The sequence below is a fragment of the Trichoplusia ni genome, chromosome 5, assembly GCF_003590095.1.
Source record: "Trichoplusia ni isolate ovarian cell line Hi5 chromosome 5, tn1, whole genome shotgun sequence".
In the NCBI taxonomy this organism is placed as follows: domain Eukaryota; kingdom Metazoa; phylum Arthropoda; class Insecta; order Lepidoptera; family Noctuidae; genus Trichoplusia; species Trichoplusia ni.
The window spans coordinates 10302725-10322451 of NC_039482.1; the positions used below are offsets into that span (position 1 = coordinate 10302725).

The 19727-nt window shown below is 35.6% G+C and overlaps 1 protein-coding gene across 1 annotated transcript in view; it reads right to left on the bottom strand.

The window, feature by feature from the left end:
- The window catches only part of LOC113494456, a 92291-nt gene that overhangs the window by 40493 nt on the left and 32071 nt on the right, over positions 1 to 19727 (bottom strand). The window contains exons 2-3 of the mRNA XM_026872794.1: positions 6492 to 6655; positions 5968 to 6070 (exon numbers count right to left, since the gene is read on the bottom strand). Of these exons, the coding sequence (XP_026728595.1) occupies positions 5968 to 6070; positions 6492 to 6655 (267 nt within the window). The remainder of the gene's footprint in view (positions 1 to 5967; positions 6071 to 6491; positions 6656 to 19727) is intronic.

The following is a 19727-nucleotide window of genomic DNA, read 5'->3' on the forward strand; positions in this document are numbered from 1 at the left end:
CATTTGGACAAAGTCGACTGGATATTTTCATAGTATATCACTAAATCGTTATATTTTTTTTTAAGAAATCGGATCCATAATTGTTTAAGAACGGTAATTTATGCGTAATTGCGCACTAACCCGCCATGTCATGGTATCGGCATGTTATGAGGAGGAATGAAAATCATATGGTGAGGAAGGTATTGAGCATGGATGTGGATGGATGTAGGGGAAGAGATTGACGACGAATAGATTACGTCAGATAGAAAGGTATGGAAGAAGAAGACATGTTGCACCGACCCCAAATGATGATGACCCACCGCCACATCAGCTCATGAAAAACCATTCCATTTGGGTCTGAAACTAGTCGAACGATCCCGTTAAATACGCGTGACTAAACCATTCTTAAACATACCCATCGCAAAATTTCCGCTGTCGCGTTGCTACTTAAAGTTAGGTAGTAGCTCCCGCTTCGGGTTATATTGGGTTAGTTATAATTAAACGTAGAAGTTTTGATTAAAGGACACCAAAATGACTAGTTCTTTTGAAACTTTTTCAACGTTCACTTGTTTTGTTAAATTTGTCTTTTGGGTCGTGTAAGTTGAGTTCAAATAAATTTAGGGTTTCCGTGTACCGGAGAGTGAAAATTGTAATGGCTTTATACCGTGCCTTTTATTTTTTTGTAGGTTTCCGTAAATAAATGGTATACGAAATCGTATAACTGACACCAGGCTGAATCTTTTAAAGCGACCAAATTCTCACAGATGAAGTATTTCTCGTATTTCTATTGCGGCTACAGCAAGAAATAATAAAAAAAAAAGGTTTTACGACACCCGCTTCATGCTCATGATAAAAGACTCCTGTTGGGATCAAATCAACTCGGGCGATTCTAATAAATTCTCGTGAGTAAATCGTTATCACATATAAGTATGAATCTGTCTTACGAAAGTTGTTGTTATAGAGTCTTTTAATGGGATTGGGAATTCTGGAGTAATGTTCGAACAAAGAGACTAAAATAGTAGGTGAACCATGAAACATTTATTTTAGATCAGTCAAGAGAAAAACATATTTTACTTAGGTGCTTCAAAATGAACAACGTTATAATGAAAGAAGTCTATAAGCAACGTAAAATACTGTAAACAGAAATGTAAATACTAAATAAATATTTATCTATAATGAATATGCTAAGAGAAACCCCAGACAGACAGACAGGCAGACAGTCTGTTCCATAAATGTGTTATGTCTAGCCTTTACCCGAATAACGTTGTGGCTGTCTTGAGATCTGAGGAGACTGTTCGCCAGGATGACTGCTTTATTTGTACCAATTTATTTATGGAGTATTAGGTTAGTACATTGATAAGACTGGTTGTCAAATGTTTCAAAGACTTGCTAACAATTTGAGTACGTAAGATAAATTAAGAGTAGAAAACTGTTTCAACATCCCAGTATAAGCATACCAACATGATACGATTGTGCTAAGTGACAAATACTGCAATAGATTTCGACAACTTATATAAATACAGCTTTAAATTATGAGTTTGTCCTGATGACGCCAGGATTTCATTATCACTCCGTTATGATGACAACGAAACAAAAGTGAATTTATGAGTATCCAACGGACAAATGTTTTTCAGTCTGCAGGAAAGAAACAATTCGGCAAAGTACAGTAAAAATACACATTAAAGACGCCTAGAAGACAATTTTTTTCAAAGTCTAAAAAAAATTTATAGCCTAAAAGTTAAAGTTCTATCTACGATCGTAAATTGAAATAAGGCTAGAACGAAACATTGGGACAAAGCTGCCGAGTAATAAATACGTCTACAAAATACGAAGGTAATTAGTCTTAGCCGTTGTCTAATCAAGTATTGTGCCCGAATCGTAGAGCTTAAGAGCTCACTAAACTACGAGTAAACAGTTCGTTTAATTACAATTAAATGAAATGCTTTGAGAGGCGAAAGATAATATGTTAATAATGGAACTTTAAGTTGTGGAATTTGTATGACCAAAAGTGCGACATGTAAATTGACATTTTGAATGTCACGGGATTTAGCATGTCACTTCAGCTTCCATAAGAGTCAATCCTCATTACACTTTAAAAGCGGTCACTGAGCAAGGTGCCGCAAAAATCATTAGAAGGCTCTTTCATCCTCGCGACGCTTCAATATTCAATACGTTTATTTCATTCTTTGACGGGCCTGTTGGTTTAGTGGTTAGTGACCCTGACCGCTATACCGGAGGTCGTGGGTTCGATTCCCACCCAGGACAAATGTTTTTGTGATGAGCACGATCATTTGTTCTGTGTCTGGGTGTAATTTATCTATATTATGTATGTATTTAGAACTATATAAGTATGTTTATCAGTTGTCTAGTACTCATAACACAAGCTCTGCTTAATTTGAGACTAGATGGCGTTGTGTGTAAGAATATTAAAAAAAAAATCCATAATGCTAACTTAGGTGGTAGGTATGTATCTACCACCTAACTTAACGTACATATGAATATGGATTCGTTTTTGAGCATAAATACGTACTTGATAAGATTCAAAATTATTTGTAATAATATACAAATTAGAGACGCTACCTGTCGCTGCTTTTGATTTTTAATTGACCCTGGACTAACTATCGTTAAGTGTCAATAAAATTGTCGCTAGGTAGGTACGTAACTTGATAGTCCTGACATATACAGTAAAACATTTGATTTGGTATTATAACAATATTTCTCTTTTAAACGAATACCATGATAACTTTAAAACTGAAATAATATAATATCTTTATGTAGGCTGGCAAAGTTAAATCTACTCAGAAACATCTTAATACGCACGTACCACATAAAAGCTTAATATTAAAATCCTAAATCATAATTATTAATGAGCCAGACTTCAATTAAGATTCCTTGAGAATGAGTTATGTGCTCCACAAGTGGCCGCTACTGTGCGGTATTCATCCAGCTTAGTCAGACGGTATGTAAGCCTAGCGATAATCATATCTCGATGTATATAGTTATACGTAAATGATATATGTGATGAAATGGAGATATATACTACATATACATAAGTTTTCTTTGTTCAATTTCAATGTTACATTATAGGCAACAATGACAACATAATATTATAATGTATAATCTATACTAATATATAAAGCTGAAGAGTTTGTTTGAACGCGCTAATCTCAGGAACTACTGGTCCAAATTGAAAAATTATTTTTGTGTTGAATAGACCATTCATGGAGGAAGGCTTGAGGCTATGAACCATCACGCTGCGACTAATAGGAGCGAAGATGCAATAGAAAATGTGAAAAAAACAGGGCAGTTATAAATCATAACTTATATCTTCTACCCACGGGGACGAAGTCGCGGGCAACAGCTAGTAATATAATATGATATTGGATGCTGGATGCGGCAAGCCGAAAACAGGGCGCTATGGCGCACATTGGGGGAGGCCTATGTCCAGCAGTGGACTACTAAAGGCTGATGATGATGATGATCATATAATGTATTTCACAACTTTCATACAACGACATTAAGTCTTAAACTAAGCAAAGTGATAGCACCGCTGTTTTGGGACTAGATGTCATCATCATGACTAAATGTAAAGCAGATAATTACTGACTTTTAATAAAGAGAAAATGAGCATAAAGTCATGTAAAATATCTTTTAAATCTTTGCGGAAAAAAGGACCAAATATATAACATACCACGTTATGATGATACTTTAAATTCTCCACTCATGTACAAGTTGCGATACACAACGACAGCTTAAACGTTTGTAACTCATTCCAAGTCTTCAAATTAGCTTAAAACTTGTTTGCTCCAACTTAGAGTTTGCTTTAATTAAATTATAATGTTGCAAACTGTCGCCTAAGTGTTCTGTGTATTTAAATATACCGTGATTAAACTTTTAATAGTTCGTTAAAATTACTAAGTTGCATCGCTTAAGAAATTAACAATACTTAAAAAACTTATTTTCGCCGGATCTCTAGTTTTAAAGTGACGTAACTTTGCTCGGATAGTCGAGTGTCGCGGTTTCGATCCCCGCGTAGGACATGCTTGCCTATTCTGAGTGTAGTTGTATTTGTGCATGTGTCTTACGTGTATGTAAAATCCAGGGATGAAATTATAACATTCTTAAGTGCGAGAGACGTTTCTAAACCCAAATTAAAAAATTAATATGACTTATTTTCGTGATCATGGTATGAGCAATGAAATTTGATGCGTACGGTATTTTGCTACCGGTAAGTAGAAAAGAAAAATATAATAATATACAAGTAAAAGCAATTCAACAATAATAAGTATCTAACAGCCAATGAAAAGAAGTATTGTACTACTGAAACCTATGTAACCTGGGATAAACGAACAAATGAATTGACACAAAAGTAAATTCAAGCGTGATCAAAACAGAATGAACTAAAATTATATTGTAATAAGTATGCTTTTACAATGCATACCTAATAATACATTTATAGAATCAGTAAATACAATCCGTAACAAGTGCCATTACCAGAGACACTGTTGCAACTTGTGTCAGTTTCCATGCACACGCCTCCAAGGACCGGAGCTGAATTAATTAGTTGTAATCCTCATATTTATATTACATTAGCTGTGGCTACGACGATGCAATTACATGGAGCGAGGTGTGTATATTGTAATGGCATTGAATTAATGTAGTTGGCTTTTGTTTAGTTTTGAATTGTTGTAAGTAAATGGTCATTCAGGTAAATTAGATTATTCTCTCAGTTTTCTATGACGCATAAAATTGATGCATGATTATATTTTTGCATTTTTGTACCCAGTCCCCAGTGTTGTGAGCCCGACTCACACTTGGCCGTTATTATTCTTGTTGAAACTAAGAATTTGTAAATATCAAGATAGACTATAGGTACGTATTTAATTTTATGATTTCTAAGGAATTCCTTTAAAATGTTCAAACCATAATATAACGGATTTTTTAAATATATTTTATTTTGAGTCATCGTTCATGACGGCACTATTTTGTGTAAGAAGACTTTATGAGCGCGTGAACCGATTACACATAAAAAATGTAATAATGTTTAACTAATAGACGGCCATAAAAATGGTTCTACCAAGTCTTATCATAGTCCAAATCCCTAACACAAAGTATTAAAACTGAACTACCCTACACTTTGCTTCACTTACAGTCCATAAGGACCAATAACGAACAGGAACATTTACAGTCCTATTGTAACCATGACCGGGAATAAAAGTCCAATATTAGTACCAATTCGCGTATATTTGTACCACTTTAAATACGAGATAAGCAATAACAGCTCGTATGCTCTGGGGAATAAGGCGAATAGTCGCGAGAAGGAACCATGCAATTTGTTCGTTGTAACATTGCTAACCTCTTGTGAGTTCACTGTTTTGTTTTGAAACTACATTTGTGTCCTTTTCTCTATTAAGATAGAAATATTTAATGTATTTTACCTTTGAACACATGAGATATAACTACATTTTTATTTTTGTCCCAACATCAAAATAGATCACGTTTTAGGAAAGGCTAGTACCGGATAATCTATAATTTAAGGGAACGCCTAAATTACATAATGTATGCAATATGCAAAGTAATTGTTAAAGAAAACATTTTTTATAGACATTATTAGAATCGTAATAAATTAAAATTAATTTCTACGAATTCCTATCTGTCCTGTCTTGAACCCATAAATTTTCTGTATACTTCTTATAAATATATCCTTCATACAGCAAATTGATACTGGCACACCATCATCATCTTGCTTTTAAACGCGGGGAATTCTGGTACACACCCACCTTAAGGGAGGAAGTGTTTATTTTCAGACTCTTACCGGCTAAACCTAAACCGCCGTGCTACGTCTCCCACACTTAGTCATTTCAATACATAGTACTTAATCATGCATACCAATAACACCTCCTGATTTGACAAAGGTGCTGAAATTAAATTGTCCAGCACAAATCGGTAAAATGGAATTACTTTTGCATCGTTAATGTGCCCACTGACCTGGTTTGATGCAGGACATGCCGCAGGCTCCGTCGCAGAGGCACTTCTTCTTCTTACTCTTGCAGTCTTCGTCAGAAGAGCACTTGCGGAGACATTTTTGACCCTGAGAAGAAAAACTTTGATAAGTAAACTTGTGAAATGAAACTACTTTTACGGATTTTATCGCGGTTTAATTTTAGATTTTAAAAAGTAAACTTGTGTAAAGCTCAAAACATGTAGTATAAAGCTTAGTATTTATAGTCTGAATAAAATTTTGGTATTTTGTACAAAACCACGTAGCGACCTTTTGATTGACCCAGCAGTTTAGAATTTTTTTCTTACTGTCGTATTTATGAAATCATTAGTGTTCTGTGCATTTCCTTTCCTTCATTGTTAGTTTTTCCAGCAATTTCGCAAGTGACACTGTTTTAGTGACCAAGTTAGACATACAGTCAATTTATCGATCTATTGCTGTTACCATCTGCTAAAAATAATTTGACATGCCGACCATTTTTGAGTACCATAACCCAGTCTTCAGTTCTTACCAGCAAGGTGGCCTGCTCCTCATCCCGAGGGCACTGCGCGGAGGGTGAGTTGCGAGGGTTCTTGTAGATCCTGCCGTCATCGTCAGCGTCGGCGCGGCTCTGTTGCGTCGTCTCATCCTCGTCATCATCATCATCAGCTGCTGTCGGGCTGGGCAGGGATGACACTGAAGCAAAGCAAAGATGAAGGTTAAAAATATATAACCTCATTTTTAAAATACGTTAATATTCAGCCAGATCTGGTAAGTTTGGAAATCAATCTGGGCTTATATTATAAAGCTGAAAAGTTTGTTTGTTTGAACGCGCTGAGCTCAGAAACTACAAAGTTCGTTTTAAATATATATGAGTTATTGGACAGTACCAGTTTAGAAATTTAGGAGAGATCCAGTATTTTAAAGGTTTTTTATTTAATAATTTAAAATGACTATCATACTTGCTCCAATTGGTTTTATCACTACACTGAAAGCAACATTTTAACATCAATCATAACAAGACAAAAAATAACTACTTCATACTACAGAATAACCTCTATTCAAAGAAGGGAATTCGAGTTATAACATATAAAGCGTGTCGCCAGCAAATAGTCTCGTACAAACTAAATGACGTGACATATACTTCTCCCAGTTTTCCACTGAAAGTTCTCGGGAATAATATAATGCTTGTTTGCCAAGAAAGCCAGGCATCCAACAATTGCTGCACGCGCCCAACAAAGGCACGTACTTATTCTATCTTCGTTTCGCAGACATAATTGTGCACGAACTGGCTGAGGGTTCTCTAACTAAAAGACTCGATGAGAATTCACCCGACTGGTAAATGCAAAAAGAAAGGGAGTCTGACACTGATGCAGCTTGCTACTGATTTACATTTGAAAGATAGGAACATTCATGGAAGGAGCTGTGTATAAAATGTATTTTATATGCTTGTGTATATCGCGACCAAATGTTACTAATCGATAATCCTAGCTCCTACTAATTATAAACGCGAAGAATCAATTTGTTAGTTAGCTAGTATTACAATGAAGAAGTAAGATTGTGAATCTATGAAGAAGATAATCTCACGAACTACTAAATCGATTTTGAAAATGTCTTTTAACAATCACTCACGTCATTCGTGAGTACTATAAACTAAATATTGAGCAGAAAAATACCGCCCGACGTAGTAGGCACGTGTCAGCCAGTAACGAATAATTTTTTAGAATTATTTCTGACAGAATTCTGACAGGTGACAGGCGGTTTGGAATATAAAAATGTATTTAAAAGAAGTGCTACTTAAATACTAAAACGAAGATCAACTCGACTTATCGTGGCTGTGAAGATAAGTTTTTTTTAATGTATTTATTTCATTAAAATACATATAAATTACATTTTTAAATATATATAAAAACAACATACATTTAAAAATATAAAAAATAGTGTCCAACCGGCAACGGGAACAGGGCCCAAGCTGCCGGTGGTCAGGGCTCCAGAGAGAGGAACCTCCTCACGATGCGCGCCGTGTCCAGAAGTACCGCTTTCTGAATCAAACCCTTGACCCAGACGCCCAACGAGAGCCTCCGAAGATGTTGATCGAGGCTCTTGGCTATTAAGCCATTGGCACTTACGACTATCGGGACAATGATTGCCGAGTCCACCTCCCACAAGTCGACAACCTCGTGAGCTAAATCCAAATATTTCAATTGTTTTTCTTTTTCTGCTTTCACGAGGTTCTCGTCATGGGGGATGGTGATATCAACAATCATTGTCCGACGCTCTGATCGGTCGATCACCACTATATCAGGCTTATTGGCAACAATAGTCCTGTCAGTGATGATAGACCGATCCCAGTACAGTGTGATATGACCACTTTCGAGAACTGGGTCGGGCACATACTTATAGTACGGCACCTCAGATTCCACAAGTTTGTACTTCAGAGCAAGCTGCTGATGGATAATCCTGGCCACTTGGTTATGTCTGTGCAAGTATTCACCGTTAGCAAGACGAGAACATCCCGAAACTATATGTCTCAAGGATTCACCGGAGGAGTGACATGCCCGACAGATGTCAACTGTACCATCCTTAATTATATATTTTCGGTAGTTATTCGTCATGATAACTTCATCCATAATTGCACATACAAACCCTTCGGTTTCTCCAAAGAGATCTCCGAAGCGTAGCCAGGCCACGGACGCTAAGAAATCTACATCGGCCCCGTGAAGGGTCCGATAATAGCGTCCGTGTAGCTCCTTGCTTTGCCATACATCTTTGCGGTCTTTAACGCTCATTACGACAGGTTTGTGCCAGTTCTCTTTACCTAGAGAGAGCGGAGTGAAGGCCTTATCCACTGCCACCACATCTCGGTGCATCCCCACGTTCACTCGGAGGAAATACTCCCTGAGGTTACATACCTCGCGATTATGGAGGGTCTTGGCATTTAGGAAGCCACGACCCCCACACTTTCGCGGGATATATAACCTCATTACCGATGATCGCGGGTGGTGCATTCGATTTGCGGTGAGCAGTGTGCGGACTCTTCTTATTACAATTATTTTAACGTACATTTGTGCTGTATTTTTTCGATGCATCTTTTGGGCATTATTTTAGAGTGATTCTCTAATAAGCATAACTTTTTATTTATTAACCGATAAGCATACAACTAAGTCCAAGTATTTTAATTAAACGCAGGGATAGTGTCAAATGTAATACCTAATATATTTTTTTTATAAGTTCAGCCGTTTTTATGTACGAGTTACACTACTAAATAAATAATATACATATCGAAACGTGCCCAGAAGGCTGGCTGCAATGTCATGTTGAATGGCAATGTTAATTCTCTGAACTCTACTTAGTTTTTATAAAACTTATTCTACAATTAGCTGCAGTTTCTGTCAGACAGCGCAATGCTTGTAGTAGGGGAGCCCACGAGGCTAAATGGGGATTTACTCGAGCGACGTAGAGACCTATTGGGATGCAAAGCTTAGATGATAAGAAGAAAAAAATGTTATATGATAGGTATCTACCTTTACATTGGTGAGGGGATTTGTGGCAATGCTCATAAAATGTCATTTTTCTTAATCTTTCAACCAGACCTGCAGCTAATTCAGTACAAAGTATCTTTACCTCAGAGATATCTTTTCGCCTGAAGGTAATTTACCTTACATTTTCGTGATTACAATAATTAAGGTAAGAAGCACATGTCCCATTGTCTTGTAAATGTAATTTGAGTGGATGACAAAGGATCTTTAATTAGATAATAAGCTCTGGGATTAGAAGAAAGGACCGGCACTATGAACTCTCGAGACAGGTACGTTGATTTTGTTAAAGCAGGATAGAGCGTTATACTGTATAGCGCTGTCTCCTTTCAATATTGATTATGGTTCTAGTTAAAGCTGTCGTAGTACAGGTACTGGAGTAATTACTTTCTCATTTAAATCGATGTCTTTGGCTGTTAGGTGTTCTGGTGTTTTTGTACTTTCTTTTTCGCGCTGCTCTTTTTCAGGTCGATTAGGTTAATCAGTATTCTGGAGTTTCTTTGGCTGAGCATTCGTTAGATAGCTTTTTATTGGACGTTTTCAAAGATTAACACGGAAAATGAGTGTTTGATATTTTTAAAATTATTTATTTTCTTTGTAGAATACTTGAATATTAAAACCTGTTGTACTTAGTCTACATAAATGGTTACTAGTTGAGACATTTATGTACATTTTTTGTAATAATTTTAACACTCAAAAGCCTTCTTTTTTTCGTCTATCGGTGCTTCTCCAATTAGTGAACTCCAACTACTTATTGGTAGCAAAACAGTTCTTCTACGCTATCCATCCGGGTCCAAGATCCAACGTTAATTTACCACCACTCCAATCTCATTCTGATCATAAATACCTCTTACCACACGTCTACATCAATAAATCTATAAGATTACCAATCACGCGAAAACACCTAGTTATTCAGCAGCCCACATGGGAGTAGAACACACCACACGCCATATTGACTGGTCCCAACAGATTAGCTAACTCTGCCTCTGAGTGGGGCATCATTTATTTAAATACAAGTTGGGATGTTTCGGGACAGACCGCGAGGGATTAAACCGTCTCAATAGTTGGGGTTGAGACGATTTTAATATTAGCGATGGGTTAATGCATTGTTTTGATATTAGAATTTATTCTACTACTCCAACGGGTACGACGACCAAGGAAACGATGGATGGATAGACGATATGGCTGCAAAGAGTGTTTCTTGTGAAATGTCAGGTAGAAAGGTATGGAAGAAGAAGACATGTTGCGCCGACCCCAAATAATAAATTGGAGTATGGGCAGGGGAATGATGTGTATGTACTTTCTTAATTATTCTGAGGCTAGATCTACTGATAAAACAGCCAAGGTTAAACATAATGAGAAAACCTGGATGCTAGCAAATATTTGGGCTCATAATGCTCAAATGAAACTCTTCACAATGTAAATGCAATAGCACTGAGCGACATTATATTTTGCTTTTGTTTTTAAATCATTTGTATAATATTCTTTCATTGTACGCCGTTGGCAGTGTCATATGAAATTGGTTAACACTAATTGGCAGGCGTCAGCAACATTTTACCTGCAAAATATCATATCTACCTCTTTTTACGGATCCGCACTCAAAAGGGTAAAAACGGAAACCTATTTGTAGATCTCTGCCGTCTGTTCGTCTGGCCGTTTGTCCATCTGTCACCAGGCTGTACCTCATGAACCTTAATAACTAGACCGTTATGTATGGCTGTTTCAAGAATAATAACAAATGATTATCAAAAGCGAGATTATTTAACTGTTGGTATAGTAATTACGATTAATGTGTAATAAACCATCTCAGAAGGTTAATTCCATCTTCTCGAAAAAGAAGAAAGACCAAGAAACCAGTTACTATCTGCTAGCTGCAGCACATCAGCACCAGTCACAAAGTCCGAATGAAGCCGGATTTGTCTCTCGCAGCAAATTGCGAACTATATTTCAGACGTTTTTGTAGCTCTCTCAGGAGGATTAAAATATGAACATGTTTCACCTTTTTGAGATTACGTTAAAACTAATGAAAGTGCATGTTGCTGTTTTAGGTAATCGTATTTTAAAATTAATGTTGTAATTTTGGTTACGTCTTATGGTTGTAACTTATGATGAGTTTATGGGTCTTTCAATAACGACACTACGGCTTTACTAAAAATAATGCGATTTTGTTTGTTTAAAAACATACATATTTCTGTTTCTTGTTTACATCCAAAAATAATGCTGAGGTTCTGATAAAACTTTAAAAGTGTTTTATGACGCTTGTGATGGTTTGTGACTAAAAATAATAACAAAATAATACCCTAGTGGCATTTGCCGGTGACTTCGCTGACACATCATCTTTTTCAAAAACCCTCTTTTCTTGTAATTCCACCCCCTTCTTATCAAAACCTAATCTATATCTACTGCTGATATGTTTAGCCGTAACGTAACACTTACAATTCCAAAAACACGGAAACTAATATTATAATGCCTAAAATTAATTATGCTGTGAATTAATTAACCCGAACACCAGCACACATTCCCATGCTGATACAGCATTTTCTCATACCATTACAAACGCACCATTTAGGTAAACAAGGTACCCATATTGGCGGGATGAGGATAATTAATCATCAGCTGAGGGGTGATGGCATGTGTGACACTAGAAGGTACCTACTTAACGGTGGAGTGGTAAAGTGCGGAAAATGGGTAGACAGGAAAATGAGTTAATTTGGGGTAAAAATTTGGTTTATTGTAACATGTATGACAAACTGGAGTCATATGTATGCAGTTCAAAGTTACCTGAAAAAGGAGTAACTGAAATAATTTGAAATCAACCTGGTCACGGAAAAGTTTTGATATTGAAATAGAAAGTTAAAAAAAAACCTTTCGTATTTTGCACACAATTTTTTTTCTGGTGTCTAAAATACTGGCCCTTTATCCATATTATATTTCTGCAATTTTAAACTTCATTAGAAAACGCTCAATTGATAATGACTAAGTCACGTGATTAATTAAAGATAAATTTCGTTTCCATACGTTTGTGCTGAGGAGTTGTAGTCTTCCGTTTTCTCATAACACGATTACATTAAATAACACTACTTTCGGGTATCTACATACAATCGTTAATCACTTGACGTGTAAGTATCTGGCATTCATGCTCACATGCCTACAAACAGACTGGTATCGGAAACTTGTGATAATTGTTTTGTGGCGATGACGTGAGGTTACGTGTGACGGCACTCACGCTATCACTTAGGTGTAGGACTGAGAGTCGCGGAGCGGGTAGCTATTTATGTCTTTATTGGTTTTCTAATGTATGGTATTTCGTTGATTTTTGTGATAGGGTACTGATTATGAGAAGAACAACTAATGATGGTTTGCTGATATTGTTGTGATCTGTAGGGACACGGTTATAATTTGGTAGAGAGATTAGGGCAAGGAAATATTAAAAAATAATCCTGTTAAGTTCCAGTCAGAGTTAATCGCTGGCGGTAACTAATTTGTTTCGAATAACGAATTGGTTAGATGACAAATAAAATTTTGTGGATTTCCACAAGCTTATTTTTATTTAGCAGCAACAAAAACACATAATAAGTAAAAATGTTAACTGTCTAGCTATCACGGTCTATGAGATACAGTCCGGTAACAGACGGACTTTGAATAATAAAGTTCCGTTATTACCTCTTGTCAACCACTTCCCTTTCTAATTTTCACCCAATTCTAAAACCTGAAGCAACAATTGAAAAATGCATATTACCCTCGAATGCTACATAATATCCCGACGCTACACAACCCGCGCTCGCCGCCACTCTGGGCGCGGGCTCACGCTCGCGTGCTCATTAGAGCGCACTTTTACCGGAAATTAACTCAATACTGATTGTATAAGCGGAAAGTACTCGGCTAGCTGCCACCGGGGATGCAGGCTGTGGGGAAACTACACGTTAGTGTAGAGTTCTGGTTTAGAAGAATAATACAATTTAGTCCTGCGGTGTAGGTTTTTAACAGTTGGACTTGGGTTTTGGCGCAATTGTATAAAACGTTTCGTCTGAAGTTATCCGAGTAGTTGTTTAGTTTTCTACAAAATTCGTGGAGTATTTGTGAAAAAAAACTATTTACTCCTGACAGACAGTTTTCCAAAAAATATTAGATACGTATTTTTCTTTTATCTCGTAAACAAAAAAAAATAAAGGGGCTGCAGATGATTATAAATCTCGTGTGACGTCATTTACCAGTACGCATTTACTAGCAAGTGACGTTTTAGCCTCATATTATTTTCAGTCTTTTTAACCCTTTTTATGAGACTTGTTTGTATGAAATTCAGTACCTTGACTTTTTAAATAAAATTATACTAGGTTCCAGAATTTTTAAAATAATTAAAACGAATATACAATATAGTACCTTACTTGTAAAATAACTGCTACTGTAAAGTATGTTAATGAGAACATCAAAATTACATTAATACGCAAGAATATTAATACCGATGTATCGTCTGAAATTAATAATTATCTACATATTAAACGTTCCCCGTTTATAATTCTATGTATAAATATATGTTTACACTTAGCTGTATGCTTTAGGGTTGTACAATTTTATTGTTAAATAGTAATAGATAAAATTAAAACAGATCATAATAATATTATCATTTCGAACAACTATAAAACTTCATGAACTTTTAAACTTTTAAACGGACGAGTAGGTTATTCTAGACTAGCCTATCAGGAATATCTATTCATCAAACGCTCTACAATAAACGCTTTAGATAAAAAAAGAAGAACAAACTTCATATGAAAGAATTCGCGTAAAATATAACACCTTTTTATTGTTACGACTCGTCAAAGTTAATTAAAGTGTTTTATAAAAACAAGAGAAACCATTTTGCTGAGTTGCTTAAATATAAAAAAAGCATTAATTGGGGTGAAAAAAGAAGCAAACAATTTATCGATACAAATACAGCACATCCCTATTTGACACGTGTTTGCCATAAGGGATTGCACACACGACCTGTATTCTGGTTGTTTAAATTAAAACTTGGTATTGATATTCTGCGAAACTGCTGAGATTTGTGGATATTTACTATTGTGATATATTTTATGCAACGAATTTCGACGCCAGAGCTGGGTCATATTTTTTAATAACGCTGCAGGATCAAAAAAAGTTTTCAGCACAAAAAAGTAAAATGTAATCCGCCGATGAATAGTTTGTATAGGAATACCAACATGTTTTTATTCAAGTAGTATATGTATATTCGAGTTTTTGTTTCAATCGTGGTTGTGTTCTGGAATCCGACACTGGCGCCAATTCGTGTAGTGGAGGGAGTTGGAACTACGCTCGACCGAGGGTTCACGAAGCAGACAACAAGAGATCGTTACTCGATCTTGATTTGGTTTGGCTTTGAATCGAGAACCGAATTCAAGTCGTGAGAAAATCAAGACCAACATAACATTTGGGAACTTGTGTGTGTATATCTATTATTAATTTTCATTTCATATCATTTTCGTTATTACCATTATTTTATTTGCAGACTGTGATATATTTTCCGATGAGTGATCTAGTCGAAATGGTTGGCGTTTTCTTTTCGATTTGATAGAGATTGGATAAAGTTTCCATGTTTTATTTTCATTTTATGTATAGTATTTTAGAAGTGTGTGTATGTAAATGTATATTTAAGTCTAGAATACTGAGCAATTCTGGTAGTATTAAATACAGTCTAATCAAATTCATAACCTACTATTTTAAGTCGATTAAAAATACATCGTACATAATAATAAACGTATCCACACGCGCATACTAAATCAAGCGTATTGTATCGTCAACTCCCATCGCAGTTTTTGTCGATCGCTGACACATCGCGTGAATGCTCTCACTTATATCAGCTAAACATATGATTAATGTAGACAATAGGTTTCCGCTATGTTCATTACATTGTGTGTTAAATGCTTCCGTAAATATGTTTTGATATGACTAACTTTAACTGTTTTATAACAGACTTTGCTTTTGAAAAGAAAGTGTTAATTTATTTAATCAGTCTTTAAGAGATAATTAGTTCTTTAGTTCTGTATCTTATCAATCAAATTTTAGTGGTTTTTATGGTTCCGTAAAAGCGTAAAAGCAAAAATCTAAAACTTGTCTCCCATTGTCTGTCCGTCCGTCACCAGGTTATATCTGATGAATGACAATGATGAATATAAACAGTTGACATTTTGACAGATGATTTATATTGCAAACGGCAAATACTAAAATAATAATCTAGATCGATCGATTGTCACTGTCATTCATTTGTCAACTGACGGATTTGAACGGCCACACAGAGGTGGCGGCTCTGATTCACATTTGGCCGGTATTTTAGTTCACTAAACTAATCTCAATTTACAAATACTAAGTCAAGTGTTTTATAACGTAATAGTACTCGCAACACAGAAATATCTTTTACAATTTAATAACATTAACTGCTTACTGTCGCTGACTTTTGTAGATATATCAAATTGGAAAACTGAAGACCATTGAAATTGTGTTGAAAACAAACAAGCAATACTAATATTCCCCCATAACTCGCTTTCCGAAAGACAAATACTTACTAATTGCCAACAGTTCACTATGAACTCTTAAATGTGTAACAAATAAACAAACAATACGGTCGTTCTGTGTTGACAACAACTTATTTAATGTTCAAACTTGTTATTTATCACCATCAGAATATTTCTTGGAATTTCTCGACTAGATTCAAACATAATGTAGTAAATCTAGACTTTATTTATGTTTAAGTTATCTTTTTCCTTTTTCCCTGACCTATTTCTAAGATATCTCCCTGATCATTCCATGATTGTCTTTACCGAGCCACCTCCCGAAATACAATGTATGAATGTCATCTCGACATTGCTTAAAAAAAGAGATTTTCCTTTCAAAACGTTGACTATACTCGGAAACTTTAATGGCAGACTTAATTTCTATTTTTTTTCAACCTAAATCTGTAAAATCTGCCAGCCTGGTTTACCATCAGGCAGTTTCTGCTGCATATAAAACAGGTCTAAGTGGACTTTGAAACCGGACTTGTATATCTTCACTATCTTTTTACTGCTAGAGCTTGTGGTCTTTCTCAGTATATGTGATGGGAATTTTGCCTAGCTACTTCTGAATAAGGCATCCAAAATACCAGGACATTACGTTATCCGACAATCAGTCAATGACAGTGTACTCCAGTAAAATGAATTGCAGAGGTGAATAGGAATTCTGCCTTAGAGGATGTCATGAATGTTTTGGTGAATCTGGTGAAACTTTCAAACGTTCCCAACATAACTTGGGTGTGTGTTAATCAGGATTACAAGAAGTTATTGTAATTGTGCTTCCTACAATGTGATATCATCAAATAACATAAGTTGTTATCACTAATCTTGTGTGTTAGTTGCGAGCGCCTGCCAAACTTCATTTTGTTCGGTATCAGTTTAATCCACAGACAATAACTTTGGCTATGTACTAATATTCTCCGAATTTTGAATCTCATTTTGGAAGTTATAGGACCGAATGTATTTCTTATTTCGAGAAATAAAGTTTTTGTTAAAGAAAAAGCGAGTTTTCTTAAAGAGGTGGCGGCTCTGATTCACATTTGGCCGGTATTTTAGTTCACTAATCTAATCTCAATTTACAAATACTAAGTCAAGTTTTTTTTCAAATGTTGTTATATTAAAGTGTATGAACAACTTTGTGAAAAAAAAAACTCATTTCATGTTAAACTGATTCATTTTTATAAAATATTTATTATAAGTTGCAAAAAATAACTTACGATTTTATCTTACATAAATTAATACATTTAATTAATAAAATAAACTTCAATTATATTTATAACTTTCTGCTTACCGCATTGAAGTAATTAGTGTCTTAAACAAATAAATATTTTACGATCATTCGTAACAACGACACGCAAAATATGAAATTACGAAACTATACATAAAAAGTGAATATTCACAAAAAAAGTGTTTTAAGAACTTTGCTATTGTTAGACATTGCAGTTCTTATGAATGGATCTGTGTATGGAATTTAGGTTATATTCCAAGGCAGGCAAAGTGCCAATAAGACATTTTAAGAGTTATACGTGCTTTTATTTTCGTATATCTAAGGGACCAAAAATCGATCTCAGTGGCGTGCACTTGGAGAGGCCTATGTCCAGCAGTGGACTGCGATAGGCTTACGATGATGAAGGGACCATTCGGAACGAAAACGTCGTGAGAAAACGTACCTCTCAAACATATGAATCTAGAGTTCGCAGTAGGTTAGCGTGGTGATCAATGTTCAAATTAAGCCTTTATGGGAAAACTCCTGAGCCCAGCAGTAGAACATTAACAGGCATGTATTATACCCGTAACAAAATTATACTATATTGTGCTTCCTATTTACAAAACCACACATCAAAGTCGCGGGAAGAAGACAAGAATAATTCTCCTTACAACTTGTTTCAATAACCCCAGATGAAGCGATGTAGGTCAAGGCTGGGGGGTCCGGGTGAAGGGCCCAGAACCGGGTGAAGGGCCCGCAAAACCGGGTGAAATATACCAGGATCGCAGCGTGCGGTAACTTGTGAATGACTCGAGAATCAGAGAGGTGCTTATAGTTAAGTGTGAGCTATTCTTTAAGGTGAAACGGGTTAAGTAGTTTTATTGATATCCTTTTTTATGGCCTGAAATTTAGAGGGAATTTTCGGTGACAGGTTTTCTTGCGGGTTTCCTTTGTGGTTGAAGTTTGGTAGAGTAATAAATGTATGAATAAAAAACGGGTCACGACAGGTTTTGTGATCAATTATTTTATCGTCCAAAATGTTAAAGTCATATTCACGTTTATGATAGACAACCATGGATAATTCTTGGTTTAACTGATTATTTGAAAAATCTTGTTTTGTAATTTAAAGAACATTTTCAACCTGGTACGACTCTAAAACAGTAACAATCTTGGATCTGTTAGTCTTTGGTTAAACTAGTCCTAAACCATATTTTGTAATAAGACGGAATGTGTCTAGTTTTTTTTCGAAGCAGCATTTTCACTGTCATAAGCTTCTTATATAACCTTTTCAAAAATACAGCCTAATGTCATGTCATACACGTTGAGGGCAGATTTTATTAAATATGAGGAAGTTTTAAATCACGAGGATACTTCGAGCCCTCCATATACGTTATAATATTAAGTACCCGCCATCATCCCGTATCTGGCACCTGATATGATCAAAACCTGAGTTATATTCTCAAAATGAATAATTGGTTTAAAATATACCTTCCTAACAAAAACAGACTCTATACCATCGACGTAAAGTTGCTTTTGGGATGAGTAAAATATTCGTATCGATTATCGGGGTACAAAATTGTTGGTGTCTAGCGTTTTGTGTAATGGGCTCAATTTAGAAGCAAGTAATACTCAGCAATTCGATGACTTCACACAAATGTTTCATCGGTATAAGTAAGACAAGTTAACTTGGATTAAAGAGTAGGCGATAATAAACTTGTACTGTGATATTCACTCCTTTAAAATCTCACAATCACGAGCAATAACTAAAAGAAAAAGTTTTTTAGAGGATTAACACAATTTCTCTTTATTAAGAAGCGTTTCAAGTCCCTACAGAGTCGAGGGGAGGAGATGATATACTATGGTGATCATAACACTCTATAACAATTACAAAAAGGGTAAAACCTAACAATTACCATAGTTACATGCAGTGACGAAGATATTTCACACAATGCCAGAAGACTCCCACGGCAGGCATTCGTAATACGTTCAGCAAGTATTGTTCGTTTTTGCCACTTCCTGAGTGTTACGAAACCTGTAGGAAACTGTATTGTATCGAGCTAAATCTCCGTAATTTGCTACTTTAAGTATCACAATTTAAGTCTCTAAGTGAATTTGGAGCAGATCTCACTTGAATTGAATCAGCTTGAAATGGTTGCGATATTGTTCGCAATTAGTTTGTAATTTGTAAGAGTTGTCTTCTTTAAATATCTACAGCTCAGCAAAAATAGGGCAATTCCTAAGTAGAAAATGGATATTGATCTCTTAATCATTCTAATGGAATTACAGAAACACATCGCAGTGATGATATTCGTGAGGTTTAGGGTGTCCTGTCACCAGCTTAAAAGGAATAGTGCTGCATCTTTAAAGCTTCTCATATTTTTACTTTAGACACTAAATAATACTGATAAAGTAATTTACGTAGAACAACTTGTATCTCAATACATACTTTATTTGGTAACATAATATATTGCCTTTTGTTTCTC